Source organism: Caloenas nicobarica, chromosome 21 (assembly GCF_036013445.1).
Source record: "Caloenas nicobarica isolate bCalNic1 chromosome 21, bCalNic1.hap1, whole genome shotgun sequence".
Taxonomy (NCBI): Eukaryota; Metazoa; Chordata; class Aves; order Columbiformes; family Columbidae; genus Caloenas; species Caloenas nicobarica.
Genome location: NC_088265.1, coordinates 1,083,221 through 1,097,129, shown reverse-complemented (window position 1 = coordinate 1,097,129; position 13,909 = coordinate 1,083,221). Strand labels below are relative to the sequence as shown.

At 63.5% G+C, this 13,909-nt stretch overlaps 2 protein-coding genes across 3 annotated transcripts; one reads left to right on the top strand and one right to left on the bottom strand.

The window, feature by feature from the left end:
* The first annotated feature begins 738 nt into the window (after positions 1 to 738).
* Positions 739 to 5,273, top strand: LOC135997137 (basic salivary proline-rich protein 2-like). 2 transcript variants are annotated; one of them, XM_065649599.1, is made up of 13 exons: positions 739 to 828; positions 1,078 to 1,191; positions 1,396 to 1,554; positions 1,644 to 1,805; positions 1,986 to 2,077; positions 2,246 to 2,382; positions 2,485 to 2,573; positions 2,664 to 2,795; positions 3,081 to 3,179; positions 3,339 to 3,542; positions 3,655 to 3,846; positions 4,326 to 4,433; positions 4,757 to 5,273. In XM_065649599.1, the coding sequence occupies exons 1-13, from the start codon at positions 787 to 789 to the stop codon at positions 4,937 to 4,939; spliced, it is 1,713 nt and encodes a 570-aa protein (XP_065505671.1). In that variant the 5' UTR covers positions 739 to 786; the 3' UTR covers positions 4,940 to 5,273. The 2 variants fall into 2 exon arrangements, with proteins under 2 accessions (XP_065505671.1, XP_065505672.1); XM_065649600.1 differs by lacking the exon at positions 3,339 to 3,542.
* Positions 5,274 to 5,643: 370 nt separating this feature from the next.
* PRICKLE4 (prickle planar cell polarity protein 4) lies at positions 5,644 to 13,732 on the bottom strand. Its single transcript, XM_065649744.1, has 10 exons — positions 13,712 to 13,732; positions 13,203 to 13,365; positions 12,351 to 12,457; positions 8,500 to 8,652; positions 8,201 to 8,308; positions 7,989 to 8,126; positions 7,697 to 7,897; positions 7,250 to 7,436; positions 6,759 to 7,070; positions 5,644 to 6,491 (listed from the first exon to the last, which is right to left on the bottom strand). Exons 1-10 carry the CDS (start codon positions 13,730 to 13,732, stop codon positions 6,001 to 6,003), a joined length of 1,881 nt encoding a protein of 626 aa, XP_065505816.1. The 3' UTR covers positions 5,644 to 6,000.
* Between the last annotated feature and the right edge of the window lie 177 nt (positions 13,733 to 13,909).

Sequence of the window (13,909 nt, the reverse complement as noted above, 5' to 3'; positions counted from 1 at the left end):
TCCAGGCGTTGGAGTTAATATGCAGAAGGCAATTAAGCATGCTCACTAAAACTGAAGGGCACAGAAGTTCAAACTGTGGTTTATGAAAACAGGGGATCTCCCTATTGATACCTCCTGTTAGCTGGCTGGTCAAGCTTAACTTTCCTCTTCTTAGCACAAGCTGCATGTTTTTGTGAAGGTGTGTGGTGGTGGTTCTGATCACGACAATCTCCGGTCTTTCACGCAGCCGCGGCGGCCCCGCACTGGGGAAACCACAGAGGCTGACCCAGAGAGCCTGGGAAATGCAGGGTTCGGACCCTGCACCCTCACAAAGAGCCCAAACCGTGCCCAGCTGGCCCCTGGGACAATAGCGGGAGGTGCCGCTGGGTGCTGTGACCCGTGGGGTTTGCACGGGGCCATTGAAACGTGGCTGCGAGCGGGCGGGGGCCAGGGCAGGCACGGGGAGCCGTCCGGACAGGGACGGGGTGCCCGGTGCCAGGGGAGCAGCCCCGGCATTGCCAGGAGCCGTGTCCCCTCCCGGGACGGGGAGCGGGTCTGTGTGTCCCCCGCTCAGCCACCTCCTCTGCGTCCTGGCTGGTGACGATGCCGTGTGGCTCTGGGGGTGACCCAACGCTTGGGGCTCAGCAGAGCTGGGGACACTGCAGGTGGCACTGAGCTGGCAGCTGTCCCCGAGCCGGCAGTGACGTCTGGGGGACGTGCTCACCCTCGCCTCTTCCTTTGCAGCTGGGTGCTGACCTCCCGGGGGCCTCCTCACGGGGACTGGGGCCAGGACCGGCTTTTGACGAGATGTTCCCCCCGCCCGGCCGCGGGAGGGGCTTCCCCGCGGAGGTAGGCGGCTGTGCAGCCCCCCTGCTGCCAGCAAGGTGGGAGCAAAGGGGCTTTGCGGGGCGGGATGGGTGTCTGCTGCTCCATGGGTTGGGATGCCAAAGAGCCAGGAGGAGCATCCCTGTGCTATGGGGAAAATCATCTGGGACCTTGGTGGGGAGAGGAGGGCGGACGGGCTCCCGGCTCAGCACCCAGCCGGTGCAAGGGTGACAGTGAGGGTCTGGTTCTGTGTTCCCCATGTCCTCTCCACAGCCCGGTCCGTGGAGACCTGGACCCCCACGGCCCTGCAGTCCCCGCCCCCAGGACGGCTGGGATGAGCCGCCCTGGGAGCCCCCGTGCAGGAGAGGCCACCGCAGGCAGCACCCGGTAAGGGGACACGGGCTGGGGTGAGCAGAGGGGGGACGGAGCTCTTGGGGTTCACCCACAAATCCAGGGTGGCCAAACCCGGGGGCTCCCCCGGGAGCAGGAGAAGCGGAAAGAGCCGGGGGCTGCGGCAGGAAACGGGAACTGCAGCAAAACCGAAACACCCCGGTGAGCTGCCGGCCTCACCGGCGGCGATTTGTGCTGCAGTCCCATCCCTGGGAGCCCAGACCCTTCTGTGGTCCTGCCGACTTCCACGAGCACGAGGACGGGAGGTGGGCACCCCAGGACTGTCCCCCGCCACCCCCCTGGGACGACAGGGAAGACCGCCGCGGACCTGAGGACCGTTTTGGAGAGGGCTGGCACCCGGTGAGGGGGCTGGGGCTGGGGCTGGGTGGCAGCTGTGTGGCTGTCCCCAGCGTGTCACCATCCTCACCAGCAGCACTTTGCCATTGCAGCCCGGTCCCTGGGACCCCAGAGACCCCCCTGGCCCTCCTGACTTCCCTTGGAACGAGGAGGACGGGAGATGGGCACCCCACGACTTTCCCCAGCCACCCCCGTGGGATGACACAGAAGACAATGGAGGACCAGAGGACGGCTTTGCAGAGGACTGCTACCCGGTGAGGGGGTGGCCGCGGGGGCAGCAGTGGCTGTGGGACTGAGGGCAGGGGGTGCGTAACACGGGGCAAGGGCCATTGCCTGCCCTGTTGACAAGTACAGCATGCAGGGACAGACCCGTTTCCCTGCATGGCAGCGTCCCCCGTCCTTCCCTGTGTCTGAGCCGCCCCTGTTCCCTGCAGGATCCACCACCACCTGGCCCCGGCTTCTTCGCCTGGCCCGAATTCCCCGCGGAGGAGCAGTGGCCGCCCTGGCCCCCCGGCAGCCTGCACGGGTGGGTGTCTGTGCCAAGGGAAGGGATGTGGGGGGGCTGCACTCAGTTCTGCTTTACAGCCCAGGGCTGCTGCAGTGATGCTGCTGGCCCTGCTCAGGGTAGGGGGGTTTGCACCGGGGACCCTTTCCAGCCCCAAATCCCCGCCCGGGGCTGCCTTTGCTGCTGCAGGGAGCAAGGCGGCTTCCAGGACGGCTGGTCATCCTGGGACCACCGTGGCCTGGGGAATAAACACTGCCGACGCCTTCGCCAGAGCTACCGGCAGTTAACCGTGGTCCGCCCGGTCCCGTGTCGCCAGCCCACCAGAGGTTTGTGTGACCCCGTACCGGCTGCCAGGGACCCCGCGCTGCTCCCCAGCATCTCCTGGGGCAGAGCAAGGAGTCACTCCTGTTGTATTTCGCACTGCGCAGGGAAGCAGCCGCCCTTCAGGTCTTATGGTCCCCAGCCACTTCTATCCTCCAAAGATGCTGCGCTGCACAAGAAGCAGATGCCTCCAGTTGTGGGTTTTTACCCCCCACCCCAGAACCCAGCAGTGACCCCAGTTTGCACCGTTTGCTGCTGTGCCTTTAACTGCTGTGGTTTCCCCCAGGACACTCCGGCAGTAAGCAAGAAAGTCCCAGAGCCCCCCAAAGCGGCTGACACCCCTCAGGAGAGCCCGGCTGTGGGTCCCCGGGCTGCGGCAGCGGGCGCAGAGCCCGAGCAGGCAGCAGGAGTGACGCCGGTAGGAGAGCAGCCCTCTCAGGGGCTGGCAGGGGGGCTCCCGCCCCGGAGGTGCCTGGTTTTGGGGTTTCTTCAGCCAGTGTGACATCTTCCTTCTCTCTCATCCAGCCCTTTCGCTCTTCACTTCGCTGTCTCTTTACCAGGCACGGACGTGTTCCTGACTCTTCTCTGGGGCTGCAGAGCCCCGTGGTTTTCTTTGGGTTTTCACTCCCCGTCCATCCCGTCCCCCAGCTCTTCTCCTCGGGCCACACGTGTGTCCCTGCCTCATGCCATTGCGTGTCCCCAGGTGGAGCCAGGAGCCGGGCAGGACCCTGCGGGCAGCCAGGACCCCTCTGCTTTGCAAACAAAGGAGGAGAGCTCTGCCAGGACGGGGCAGCACCCTGAGGTATGAGCTGATGTGTCTCTTCTTCCCACCTGAAAGCAGCACCCAGGCGAGGTGGCACCTTGCAATCCGCTTTGCAAACCTCTGGTTTTGCCCCATGCCTGGGCGGCGTTGCCAGCCCTCACCGCGGGCTCTGTGTCGCATCTGTAACGCTTTGTGCAGGTCGAGCCCAGCAGCCCGAGCGTCCTCGAGGCTGGAGCAGGTGGTGGGTCACGTCCCCAGGCACCCACAGCCCCCACGGAGCTGGCCCAGAGGGTCTGCGCGGCCGCTGGAGAGGGGGACGCTGAGCTCTGCCCGCAGCCCCAGGGACAGCCGTGTCTGCCCGGAGCAGCTGGAGCAGCCGAGGCAGGAGCTGCCCACCATGGGGTGGGTCTCGGTGTGCGGGGGCAGCTCCCTGGCTTGTCCCCCCAGCAGGAGAGCCCCCCAAGGCTCCTGCGCAGCCGCTGCCGTCCTTCCCCAACCACCTTCTCTCCTGCAGCTCCTCAGTGACCTCCAGCCACCCGAAAACTCGCCAGTCCCCCCAGGAGCTGCTGCCGAGCCCAGCGCACAGCCCGGCCAGGCTGGTTCTGACGGCTGTGCCGCACCAGTGAGCTCACCGGGGACCCGGCACCCTCCTGGGTCTGGTGAGCCGGAGCCAGTACAGAGTCCGGGTGCTTCTGCTCTCCCTGAGGTATTCCCCTTTCCCCCTGTTTGCAGGGTTATGGGGTTAAAGTGCAGCTTTGTCTGGAGGCAGAGCCCATGTCAGCCCCGCTGCCGGCTGTGCCGGACATGCCGATGAACAGGAGACAGCTGGGAAAATGGCCAAAAAAATAACTGGAGGCTTGAGAGTGTGCTGGAGCGTGAACAACGCCGGGACTTGAGCTTTAACGAAGCAAACGAGACCATTGCAAAGTGGCTTAATTACTGCCTAATGGGGAAGAACAATCTGCTGGCGGGGCTCTCGGGGCGATGCTGCCAGGGCTGGGGTGGAGCGGGGGGCGAGGGGCAGCTACCGCACCCACGGGAGGGTGGCAAACCAGCACCCCAGAGCTGAGGGTGACCAGCTCCTGGCTGGCAGTGGGTGCCAGCAGCCCCAGTTTGGCCCCAGCCTTGCCCAGCCCCTCTCCCCTTCGAAGCACCTGACCCTTCCTCGCCTTCTCCACCGCCCAGGCTGCAGACGGCCAGCGCCAGCTCTGCTCCGCGCCCCCGGCATCCTCCCCAGCCAGCACCGACCTCCGCTCTGCCACCGTGCTCGCCAGGAAGGAGGAGATCGAGCTGGTGAGTCCTGGGGAGCCCCCGCTGAGGTGTGGGGGGGTCTGGGACCAGCTGTGGGGTGGGAGGTCTCTGAGGACCCTTTGAACCACAGGACGAGAAACAATGCTGGGTGAACTTGGCATTTTTGGGGTCACTGGGGAGAAACCCCTCCAGGTGATGGTTGTTGCAAGGGAAGGTGCTCGTAGGCGAGAAGGGCTCTGCAGGGGCTTGGACGCTGTCAGGGAGTTCATGGACCATCCCTGAGGGGAACAAATATCCCAGGGGGGTGCATACTACGGGGGGAGGTTTAGGGGCGCCCTGTGCTGAGCCCATGTGCTCCCCGACAGTCGTACCAGCAGTTCAGCCTGACCGTCGCCGTGGTGGCCACGATGCTGCTGCAGAAGGAGCCGTCCATGGAGGCGGCGCTGGGGCCGGCGCTTAGGGCCAACCTGCGGCAGCGCCGGCTCCATCACCTCCGCGAACTCGAGAACTTCATTGACAGCTACGACTCGGCCGCCCTCAGCCGCTGAGGGGGCCGGGGGGAGCGGACAGACCCACCTCGGCCAGCCAGGGCTGGGGGGTGATGGGAGGCTGTGCTGGCACATTGCGGTGATGGTGCTGAGCCCTCGTGTCGAGGTGGTGTGGATGTGTTGGCACCATCCCACCATCTCTTGGAGAGGGAGGAGGGGGTTGGTGCTTAGTTTTAGCCCCCCTGTATGTGCAGCGAAAGGGGGAGCTGGTTTTAGTGGGAGGGAGAGCAGCTATGGGGAGCTCCCATCCCCCCCAGCTCCTCACTCCATTCCTGGTTCACAGGGATGTGTCTGGTTCACAGGGTTGTTCTTGGTTTTAAATCTAAAATAAACTATGGTCTTTGCACCCCCTACTTCATTGCTCTGGTCCCGCTCTCCTGGGGCTGCCGTGCACAGGAGGGGTCCCACGGTGTCCCCCCATCCCAGACACACTATGGGGCACCCCCAGCTCCAGCAGCTGTCCCCAGGGATCACAGCCCGTTGGTGACATGGCCAACACTGCATTGACCCCGGAGGTGAGGAAAGGGGCAACCGAGGTGGCTCCTGCATCCAGGTCTCAGCTGAGCTTTATTGGAGCATCATCTGTGTCCCTCCCACCCCTTTCCCACGGTGCCAGGGGGACAGGCTGCCCCCAGGGCTGGAGAGCATCTGGCAATGGTGCTTGTCCTTCCAAGAGGTGTCCCAGGGAAGGATCCGGCCCTGGCTGCCAGCACCCCTCCTGTCCCACGGGTCCCTGCAGCAGGGCGATGCAGGCAGCTGCCCTTGTCTGGAGCACCCGCTGCCCCCCCGTACGTGGCTGCTCTTGGAGCTGCCGCCTCGCCCGAGGGGGGAGCCCCGGCGCGGGCTGCGGCTCTGGGCTCCCTACCTGCTTTACCTGTTCCTAATTGCAGGGGAGGCCGGCAGGAATTGCAGGCTGTGCTTTGCCAGCAGCTGCCGGGGGGAAGGATCCCAGCAGCTCCCACCAGTCTTGGGCTGCGTCCAAAATGCACTTGGAACGTGTCGAGACTGTGGCAGGACCCGGCAGGATGGCAGTGCCGGTCGAGGACCCCCTGTCCCCTCTGCTAGGACACACTGCAGTGTTTGCTGCTGCCCCACGGCTTCGCCGTCCTGCCCCCAGCCCTCCCCGCCGGCTCCCTGCCCAGGGAGCTCATCCCAGGCTTGGGGATGGGCTTCCCGAAGAAGAAACCCTCTTCCTCCGAGTCTGAGTCTGAAGATGAAGAGCAGGTGGGACACCAGGAGTCATCCTCCTCCGTGATGTCCTGCAGGTCGATGTCCTCTGGCCATGGGCTGTGTGGGGCAGGGCACGTGGATGGGAAGTGTGGATTCCCATGGCCTGTGGGTGTTTGGGGGTCAGGGCCCCCCAGAGCTGTGTGGTTGCGGGCTCCAGCCCCATTGGGACCCTCTGTACTGGGCTGGGGGGCAGAGGGGTCTCCAGCCGGTGGTCCCAGCATCCCTGTGTGTGCAGCAGCATCCCTGCTCCGCTCCTTGGCTGCCCCGCGGTCCTCCGGGCTCCGGAACGCTGGATGCACGGACGCCTGAGCCAGAAATGTGTCTAGAAGAGGGAAAACAAGGCTGGGTGAGGGAGGGGAAGGCTGAGCTGGCCCTGCCACAGCCCCTGGTGCAGGGACGGAGGGTTGTACTGACCAAACCCTGGCTGCCAGTGCTCACCCTCCCATGGGAGGCGGCTGGGGGCTCATCACCGCTGCCCCAACCCTGGGGTGGGCTGTACCCGTAAAACATACCCCATAAAGCACCCAGGGGCCGAGCAGAGCCGGGTTGTGCTCCCACACCCCCCCAAGCAGAGCAGCAGGATCCCTACCGGCCCCTTCCCCGCGCCGCCTGCAGCCCCCGGCCGCCGCGGTGCCGCCCGTCCCCGGCGTGGTCCTGCCCGTGGGGCCAGCTCGGGGTGTCGAATCAGGGGACGGAGCTGAGGTGAAAGCTGAGTCGGAGGAGTCGGAGGTGGTGGAGGACGCGTCTCGTCCCAGGCTGCAGGTCTCGGAGCAGAAGAGGCGGCCGCGGCGGCAGACGAGGGGCTGCCCGCGCAGCGGCTGGCGGCAGCGGCTGCAGCAGAAGCAGGCGGCACGGGCATGCCAGCGCAGCCCTTGGTGGGTGGCCTCCTCGCTGTCGGCACCTGGGGGGCAACCTGGGGTGAGGGGGAGGCTCTTCCCACCGCCCCGTGCCAAGAACCCGGCCCCCGCAGCGAGCCGCGGGGCTCTGGCTCCGCAGCACTCCCAGCCCACGTCCCACCTGCCCGGGCAGGGATGTCCCGCTCTGCCCTGCCCTGGGGACACGGGGACAAGAGGGCAGTACCGATGGGGTCCCCGCAGGCCTGGCAGGGCTCGGCAAAGAGGCTCTCGAAGCAGCTGCGGCAGCAGGGCCGGCCGCTCGTCATCACGTAGCGCTGCCCGCGCAGGGGCACGTCACACTCCAGGCAGCAGAAGTGCTCCAGGTGCCAGCGCCGGCCCTCCGCCTCGATGCACTCCTCCATGAAGATCAGCTGCAGGGCCAAAAAACAACCCATCCTCTCATCCTCTAAGCACCCAGCAAGAAAACCCATAGCCTGGAGAACGTTTTGCTGTGAGGAGGAGCGAGGGGGAGCCTCCGTGCCTTGGCAGGGGCACAGGGCTCTGCAAGGCTCAGAAGGAACTTTCCTCCTGCCCACCACAGCTCTTGCTGCCTTTGCAGCCCCCAGCCAAGCACAGGGGCTTTATTCAACAGCAAAAGGGGGGTGAAAGCCTCTCCCCACCCGGCACCCACCTGGTCGCAGGAGGCACAGCGGGGTCGGAAGAGCTCGGCGTGGTGCCGCCCGCAGTAGATCCTCCCGTCCTGCTGGAAGTAGATGAGGTCGACCAGGGGCTGGTGACAGAAGTGGCATGAGAAGCAGGACGGGTGCCAGAACTGGTCCCCCAGCCGGGACGCCGAAATCCCTGGGTCGCCTTTGTTCAGCCTCCTGCCGCACTGCAAGGCAGAGGGATGCGGGGTTTGGAGTCCGGTTGGCTTTTGGGGACAGGTCCCCACTCAGGAATGGGTGCCAGGGGGGATGTCTCACCTTCTTGCAGGGACAGCCATGGCAGGGACCTGGCACAGGACATGCCAGCCCCTGTCCCAGCGCCTCCCGTCTCCGTCGGGCGCTGAACGCTCGGAGCTGCCTCCTCTCCTCCTCGGCGAGGTCGGGGCAGAACCGCTCCTGCGTGGGGAGGGGGGTCAGGGGATGCTCGGTGGGGGAGCGCGGGGGGCAGCACCCACCCACCCGTGTCTCACATCGCAGTCCTGCGGCGGCAGCTGCTGCAGGAGGGCTCTGGTGCGGAGCCGGATCCTGTCGGCGGCAGAGACGGGCTGCGGCGAGCGGCTGCCGGGGCACAGCGGGACCTTGGGGTGTTGCGTGGAAGAGGGAAACAACAGCAGATTTTTAGGGGGATTAAGCTGTGTTGCTCGAGGTTGCTAAAATGCATTTCATTCTGGGGGTGCTGGGCTGCAGGTACCACCCACGGATGGCACCCACGAGGCTGGGGGAGAGCGGGGAGCAAAGGGAGCCCTGGCAGAGCCGGGGTGCTGCCCACCTCGGGGGGTGCGGGGTCCGCGGGGGGCTCCGGGTACTCTTCCAGGGCACAGCCGGAGTCGCTGTCGGACGAGGCCGGCGGGAGGCCGGTGGCGGTGCCGCAGGGCGGAGGCTCGTCTCGCTGGGGCCATGCGGGGCTCGGCCGGGACATGAGCTGGGGAGAGAGCGGCAGAGCTGGTGAGAGCCGGGGGAGCAGGACAAGTGTCATTCCCATGGCAGCGGAACAAGCAGCTCCTTGCCCTGGGGAGGGACCCTGGGGCAGGTCCAGCCGGGGTGATGCTCGGTGCCACCGCAACCTCAAGGCCCTCGGTTGAACCCCTGCTGAAGTCCAAGGGCTTTTGGACGCTGTTCCTTTCTCTGCAGGGGTGATAAGCAAACCCACCTCGAGGACATGGGTGCTTGGCAGGGCAGGGTTTGTCTGCAGAGCAAGAGGAGCCGAAGGGACGGTGATGGAGAGAAACCGGGCAGGAAAGACCCTGGGTGTCTGTGCTGAAGCTGGAACAGGTTTTTGGGAGATAGCTCTGGCCATTCGTTCACCCGCAGTAGGAGATTTTCCCCGGCTCCCGCCAGTCCTTTGCTGGCACAGAGAATCCCGGTCTGGTGGCCAGTGCCTGAGCGGGGCAGCGGGAGGAGACCGAGGTCTATCTCAGTTCAGTGGAAAATAATTTATTCCCCTTGGGCTGCTATTGTTCTGCCCGGAGCGGCTGTTCCTGCCCGGGCAGCCAGCTCGCCCAGCCGTCACCATCTCGCCAAGCTAATGGTTACACGGTGGAAACCCGGCCAGTCCCGTCCCCTCCTCCCCATGCCGCGCTTTCCACCGCTCGCTTCCTTCCTGCCTTGGCTTTCCACAGCACAGGCGAGATGGTGATGTGGTGGCTCCTGGGGCTCCCTGGACGCCGGCCCAGAGCCCGACGGCCTCTGCCCAGGTTTCCTGCTCCGGCGTGGGGAGCGAGGGTGGGTGTGACGGAGCTGAGCCGCTGCTCCAGCGGGCAAGTCCCGGTGCTGCAACCAAACGGCCCCAGGACATCCCCAGACTCACCCCGTGCAGTGCCCACCACGGACTGATAACTGCTCTGGAAAGTGTTTTATACAGCAAGTGGCTTGGCAGGGGCTCAGGCTGAGGTGGTGGTAACCCCCGGGTCCTCCTGCATCACTGCCACCACAAGGACCAGTTCATTCCACACTGGGATGGTATTTCTGCACGTCTGGTTTATCTCCCCTGGCCAGCACCAGCACCTGCATCCCCACTGCTCCCACTAAACAGCTCCAACACCCCCAGCTCAGGCCCTGCTCCCACTGTGCTCCCCTCTCCACAGCTGCCCCTTTTTGGGGTGCCGCAGCAGGTGGGAGCAGTGGGGCAGCTCAGGTTTCCCTGCCACGCACCTCGGTCAATGATTAACACTGCAGATTGGCTAATCAGCGGGAGAAAACAAAAGGGCTGCTTGCTCCTTCCTGGGGCTTGGGGTCTGCCAGCCCTGGGGTTAGTCCAGGGAGGCTGCAGGGCTGGTCACACAGTGCTTTTTAAAGCTGTGCTCAGCTCTAGGACCTGCACAGGGATGGAATCATCTGACCCAGCTCTATGTATCCACAGCCCTGGCCTTGCTGACAGACCGCTGTACCTGGGGATGCTGCCCAGAGACCTCTGTGCGCTCCATGACCCGTCCCAGCTCTGCTGCTGCCTTGTTTGGGTAACACACATCTCTGCTTTCCCTCCCCGTGGGAGGCGGATGGCAGTCCCAGGCTGTGCTTGCCTCATTAAGCCTCCAAGCTGCATTTGTTTAATCTGCTGGGGCTTTGCTGTAATTAGAGCCCTCAGATGGACTCAGCAGAGCTGGGGGTGGCTGTGTGGCCCCAGCCCCATGGCAGGGTGCACAGGGCACCTCATCCCTGGGACAGGGAGCCCAGTGGGCGATGCTGGGGGAGAGTGGAGGGCAGGGCTGCTGGGAACCCATGGGGCTGTGCTGGAGAGCCCAGCCCAGCTTGATGTGATTACGCCGGCTGGCAGCTGTCTGGGCTGGAGGCAAGTCCCTGTAATTAGCCCCAGACGGTGACAGTGGTATGTGCCTCCCATGCTAAGGAGCCAGGCAGCCCCAACAGGTCTGTCTCCTCTGCTCCCTGTCCCCTCTTCCTTCCTGCCATCCCTCACTGCCTCCAGGTGCTCCTGCTATTGCCCTGCAAAAGGGGTACAGGGATGCTCCCCACCTGTCAGGCTGCAAACAGCCACCCTGCCTCTGGTCCCTGTGCTGGCACTGCCTGGCTCAGTGGCCCCGCAGGATTCCCCTTCCTACTCTGAGCACGTTTCCCACAGTAGCTACAGCCCTTTGCAAAGTGGTTGCATCTCCCTGGGTACAAGAGGCTAAAATTCACAAGAATATTAATCTCATTTGGCTCCCTGGGAGCAGCCCCCCTCTCCAGCTGGCATATGTGGGCTCCCAGCCCTCTCCTGCCAAGGTCACACATTAACTTGCAGCGCAGCCACCCCAGCCCATTCGCATTCAGGGCAGCTGCTCCGTTCCCAGCATGGCCAAGGGCTGGTTGGCATCTTCCCCCACAGCCTTTTGGTTTTATGAAGTCACTTCTCCATCTTACAAGAACCTGTTTCAGACCCCTCTAGCCTATTTTTCAGAAGCACCAAACGCCCCCCAGCTCCGCAACCCCAAGGAAACACAACAGTTCACCGTCACCAAAACCACCAGATCCCCTTTCAAGCATCCAAAACCACCGGCAGCTTTCAGAGGTGCAGCTCTGTGTTCACCACCTCACCCACAGGATAACCTGTTTTCGCTTGAGCTCCTGTCAACACAGCTGCAACAAAGGTACGTGGAAATAGAGATGAAGAGCCATAAAGATGCATCTTTTCTGGGGTGAGATAAGCTGAGGTCTGGCAAGGCGAGCCGGAGCAGCTAGTTCTGCAGCGCAGCCCAAGTCAGGCTGCCTGAGCTGGAGCCTCTCGCGAAGGAGCCCACGGTGGCTTTTGGGGCTGATGGCACGAGGTGGAGCAACACTTGGGTGCTGCTGGCTGGGTACAGCTGTCCAGTGGGCCCGCAGTGTGGAGGGACAGGGTCAGCACAGCCCCCCAGTGAGGGAGGGTCTCAGCATCCTGCTCTACCATATGGTGTCGTGTTGTCCATGTCACTGGAGGCGACTGTGGCCAACGCCGTGGCTTCTTTGCTCACCGGGGAATGTGCCAGTGCTGCAAAGGGCTTTTCCTAGTGTGTTTTCCCCCATCCGGAGTGCACAGGCACAGCCAGCTGGCCCGGCTGGGAGCAGTAACCCATTAACCTGCCGTAACTCAGCCATCCGTACACCGCCGGGTACAAACCGAGACCCCCCACCCACCCCCACAGCCACCGGATCCCATCCGGCACGTCGGTGTGTGACGGGGCCCAGCCGCCTCCAGTGGAAAACTCAATCGCTAACCCCAAAACACCCCATTCCTGCCGAATCCCAGCTGGAGGAGGGATGGTGGAGCCCACACTCCTTCCTGGCTACCCGAGGGACGCAGGCAGCCCTGCCCACCCTGCCAGCCCCCTGCCTGCGCCAGAGCGGCCGCACACCTGGGATGGCACAGTCCGGTAGGATGGCGCAGACGCCGTCTCCTGCTCTCAAGGGACGTTTTCCCATAAACAAAGACCGCAGGGACAGCAGTACCATTCTGCTCCCCCCGTTTATTTCTCCCAGAATACCCCAAAATCACTCCCTCTCCCTCCCTCCACCTCCTCTTCTCCTTGCAGCGATTCCCGGGCGGGGATTCTCCGGCGTCCCCCCCGCTCCCAGGCACCTTGTCCCCCCGCCCCAGCTCAGCACGGAGCTCGGCGCTCCGGCCCCGGCTCCGCTCCCAGCCGCACGTACCTGCGGGTTCCCCGCGCTCCGCTCCGCGGGCTCCGCCGCTCCGCGCTGCGCCGGCCGCTCCAGCCCCGCCGGCCCGCCCCGCTCCGGAGGCGGCGAGCGAATGGAGCCTGAGCAGGGAAAACTTTGCAAAGCGAAAGGAAAACATCCAAGCTCAGGCACGGAAACTATTATTTTTTTTTTTTTTTTCCCTCTCTTTTTTTTTTTTTCAGTCCGCCTGCCCAGGAAACTGGAGCTGTGTCAGCCAGGGTCCTAATTACAGGCTTTTTAGCCTAAACCTACAGAGACAGCCAATGGCAGGGAATCCCAGCGGCGGGCAGGGAGGAGAAGAGCAAAGGATGGCGGAGGGGGGGGCACGTTAACCCTACAGGGGACAGAGCTCTGCGTGACATCTGTTTTTCTCGCCACCTCTCATTTTCCGAGCGTCCGCACCCTTCCCTCCATCTGCGGCTCAATTCACCCCAGGTTGCCGTTTTGATGACTTTTATGATCCGCGCGGTGATTTATTTTCCTACATAGATCAGAAAGAGTCGAAGCTTCATGAAAGAGGGGAAGTGTCATTACACCCCAATTTAGAGGTGGAGAGACTTTGGCTGGGCTCTCACAAAGGAGTTAGCCAGAGGCAAGTCAGGATGTCCCAGTTTTCACAAGCCCTGAATACCTGACGAGTCTCCTAAAAGCCATTTGAGGCCTTGGCTGAAGCAATTGCACTCGAGCACGAGTCAGGGCAAAACTGATCAGAGTCTCCAACACAAGGCAGAGCGTCTTTGTTGTATTTCTCACATGCCATAGTTTTCCTGCCTGATGATGTGACTTTGGGGATAGGCACAGCCACAGCATCCCCCAAAACCCCACGTCTGCAGGGACTGGCCCACATCTGTGCCCCCCGCATGGGCCAAGCAACTTGCTGCCCTGGAACCACATCTTGTTTTGGGGCTCCATTGGGAGCTCCGAGGGGTGCGGGCGGCTCGTGCGTTATGTAGGTCTCTGGGACCAGGGCTGGGACTGCAGTGTGAATCTGCGGGGATGGTAATTTGTCAGAGGAGGTGGCCAGGCTCCCCGGCAAGCCGGTGGCACTGCCAGGAGATGCTGTGCAGGGCTGTGTTGGTGCACAGCTTGTTGCACTGGTGGTTTATATCTCTTCAAAATCACCTGGGCAGGGAAGGAAGCAGGAGGAAAAGAAGAAGGGGCAGGCGAGCATCTTTGCAGGGTCCCGCTGGGGCTGCTAAACCAGCGTTGCAGTTCCCCAGGGACCCTTTAAGCTCTCAGATGTGCGCTGGGGAGGTTAATCCGCTGTTTGGCTTTGGTGGGAGGTTGGTCTCCACAGCTTTATCTTGACCCGTTTGCTGCTATGGACTTTGTACCTGCTGCTGCCTGCGCGCCATGTCCCTCTGCACGGCGAAAAGATTAATGGTCAAAGTCCTTGTTAGGAGACCAGCCAGGCACAGGGGCTTGGACTAGACAGATGGGTCACTCAGGGGTTTCTGAGGAGGAATCAGCTGCCACTCCAGTGAAGCCACTGCCCTGGAAATGCCACGACATCCCCTACGGGCACTGGGTGA

Excerpts from the sequence above, each read along its gene's own strand:
- LOC135997137 (XM_065649599.1), top strand. The coding sequence starts at position 787 with ATGTTCCCCCCGCCCGGCCGCGGGAGGGGCTTCCCCGCGGAG. Across the intron at positions 829-1,077 it reads GGAGGGGCTTCCCCGCGGAG|CCCGGTCCGTGGAGACCTGG; the intron begins GTAGGCGGCTGT and ends TCCTCTCCACAG. Across the intron at positions 4,434-4,756 it reads GGAAGGAGGAGATCGAGCTG|TCGTACCAGCAGTTCAGCCT; the intron begins GTGAGTCCTGGG and ends GCTCCCCGACAG.
- PRICKLE4 (XM_065649744.1), bottom strand. The coding sequence starts at position 13,732 with ATGGCGCGCAGGCAGCAGCAG. Across the intron at positions 8,309-8,499 it reads CGGACCCCGCACCCCCCGAG|GTCCCGCTGTGCCCCGGCAG; the intron begins GTGGGCAGCACC and ends CAACACCCCAAG. Across the intron at positions 7,898-7,988 it reads ATGGCTGTCCCTGCAAGAAG|TGCGGCAGGAGGCTGAACAA; the intron begins GTGAGACATCCC and ends TCTGCCTTGCAG.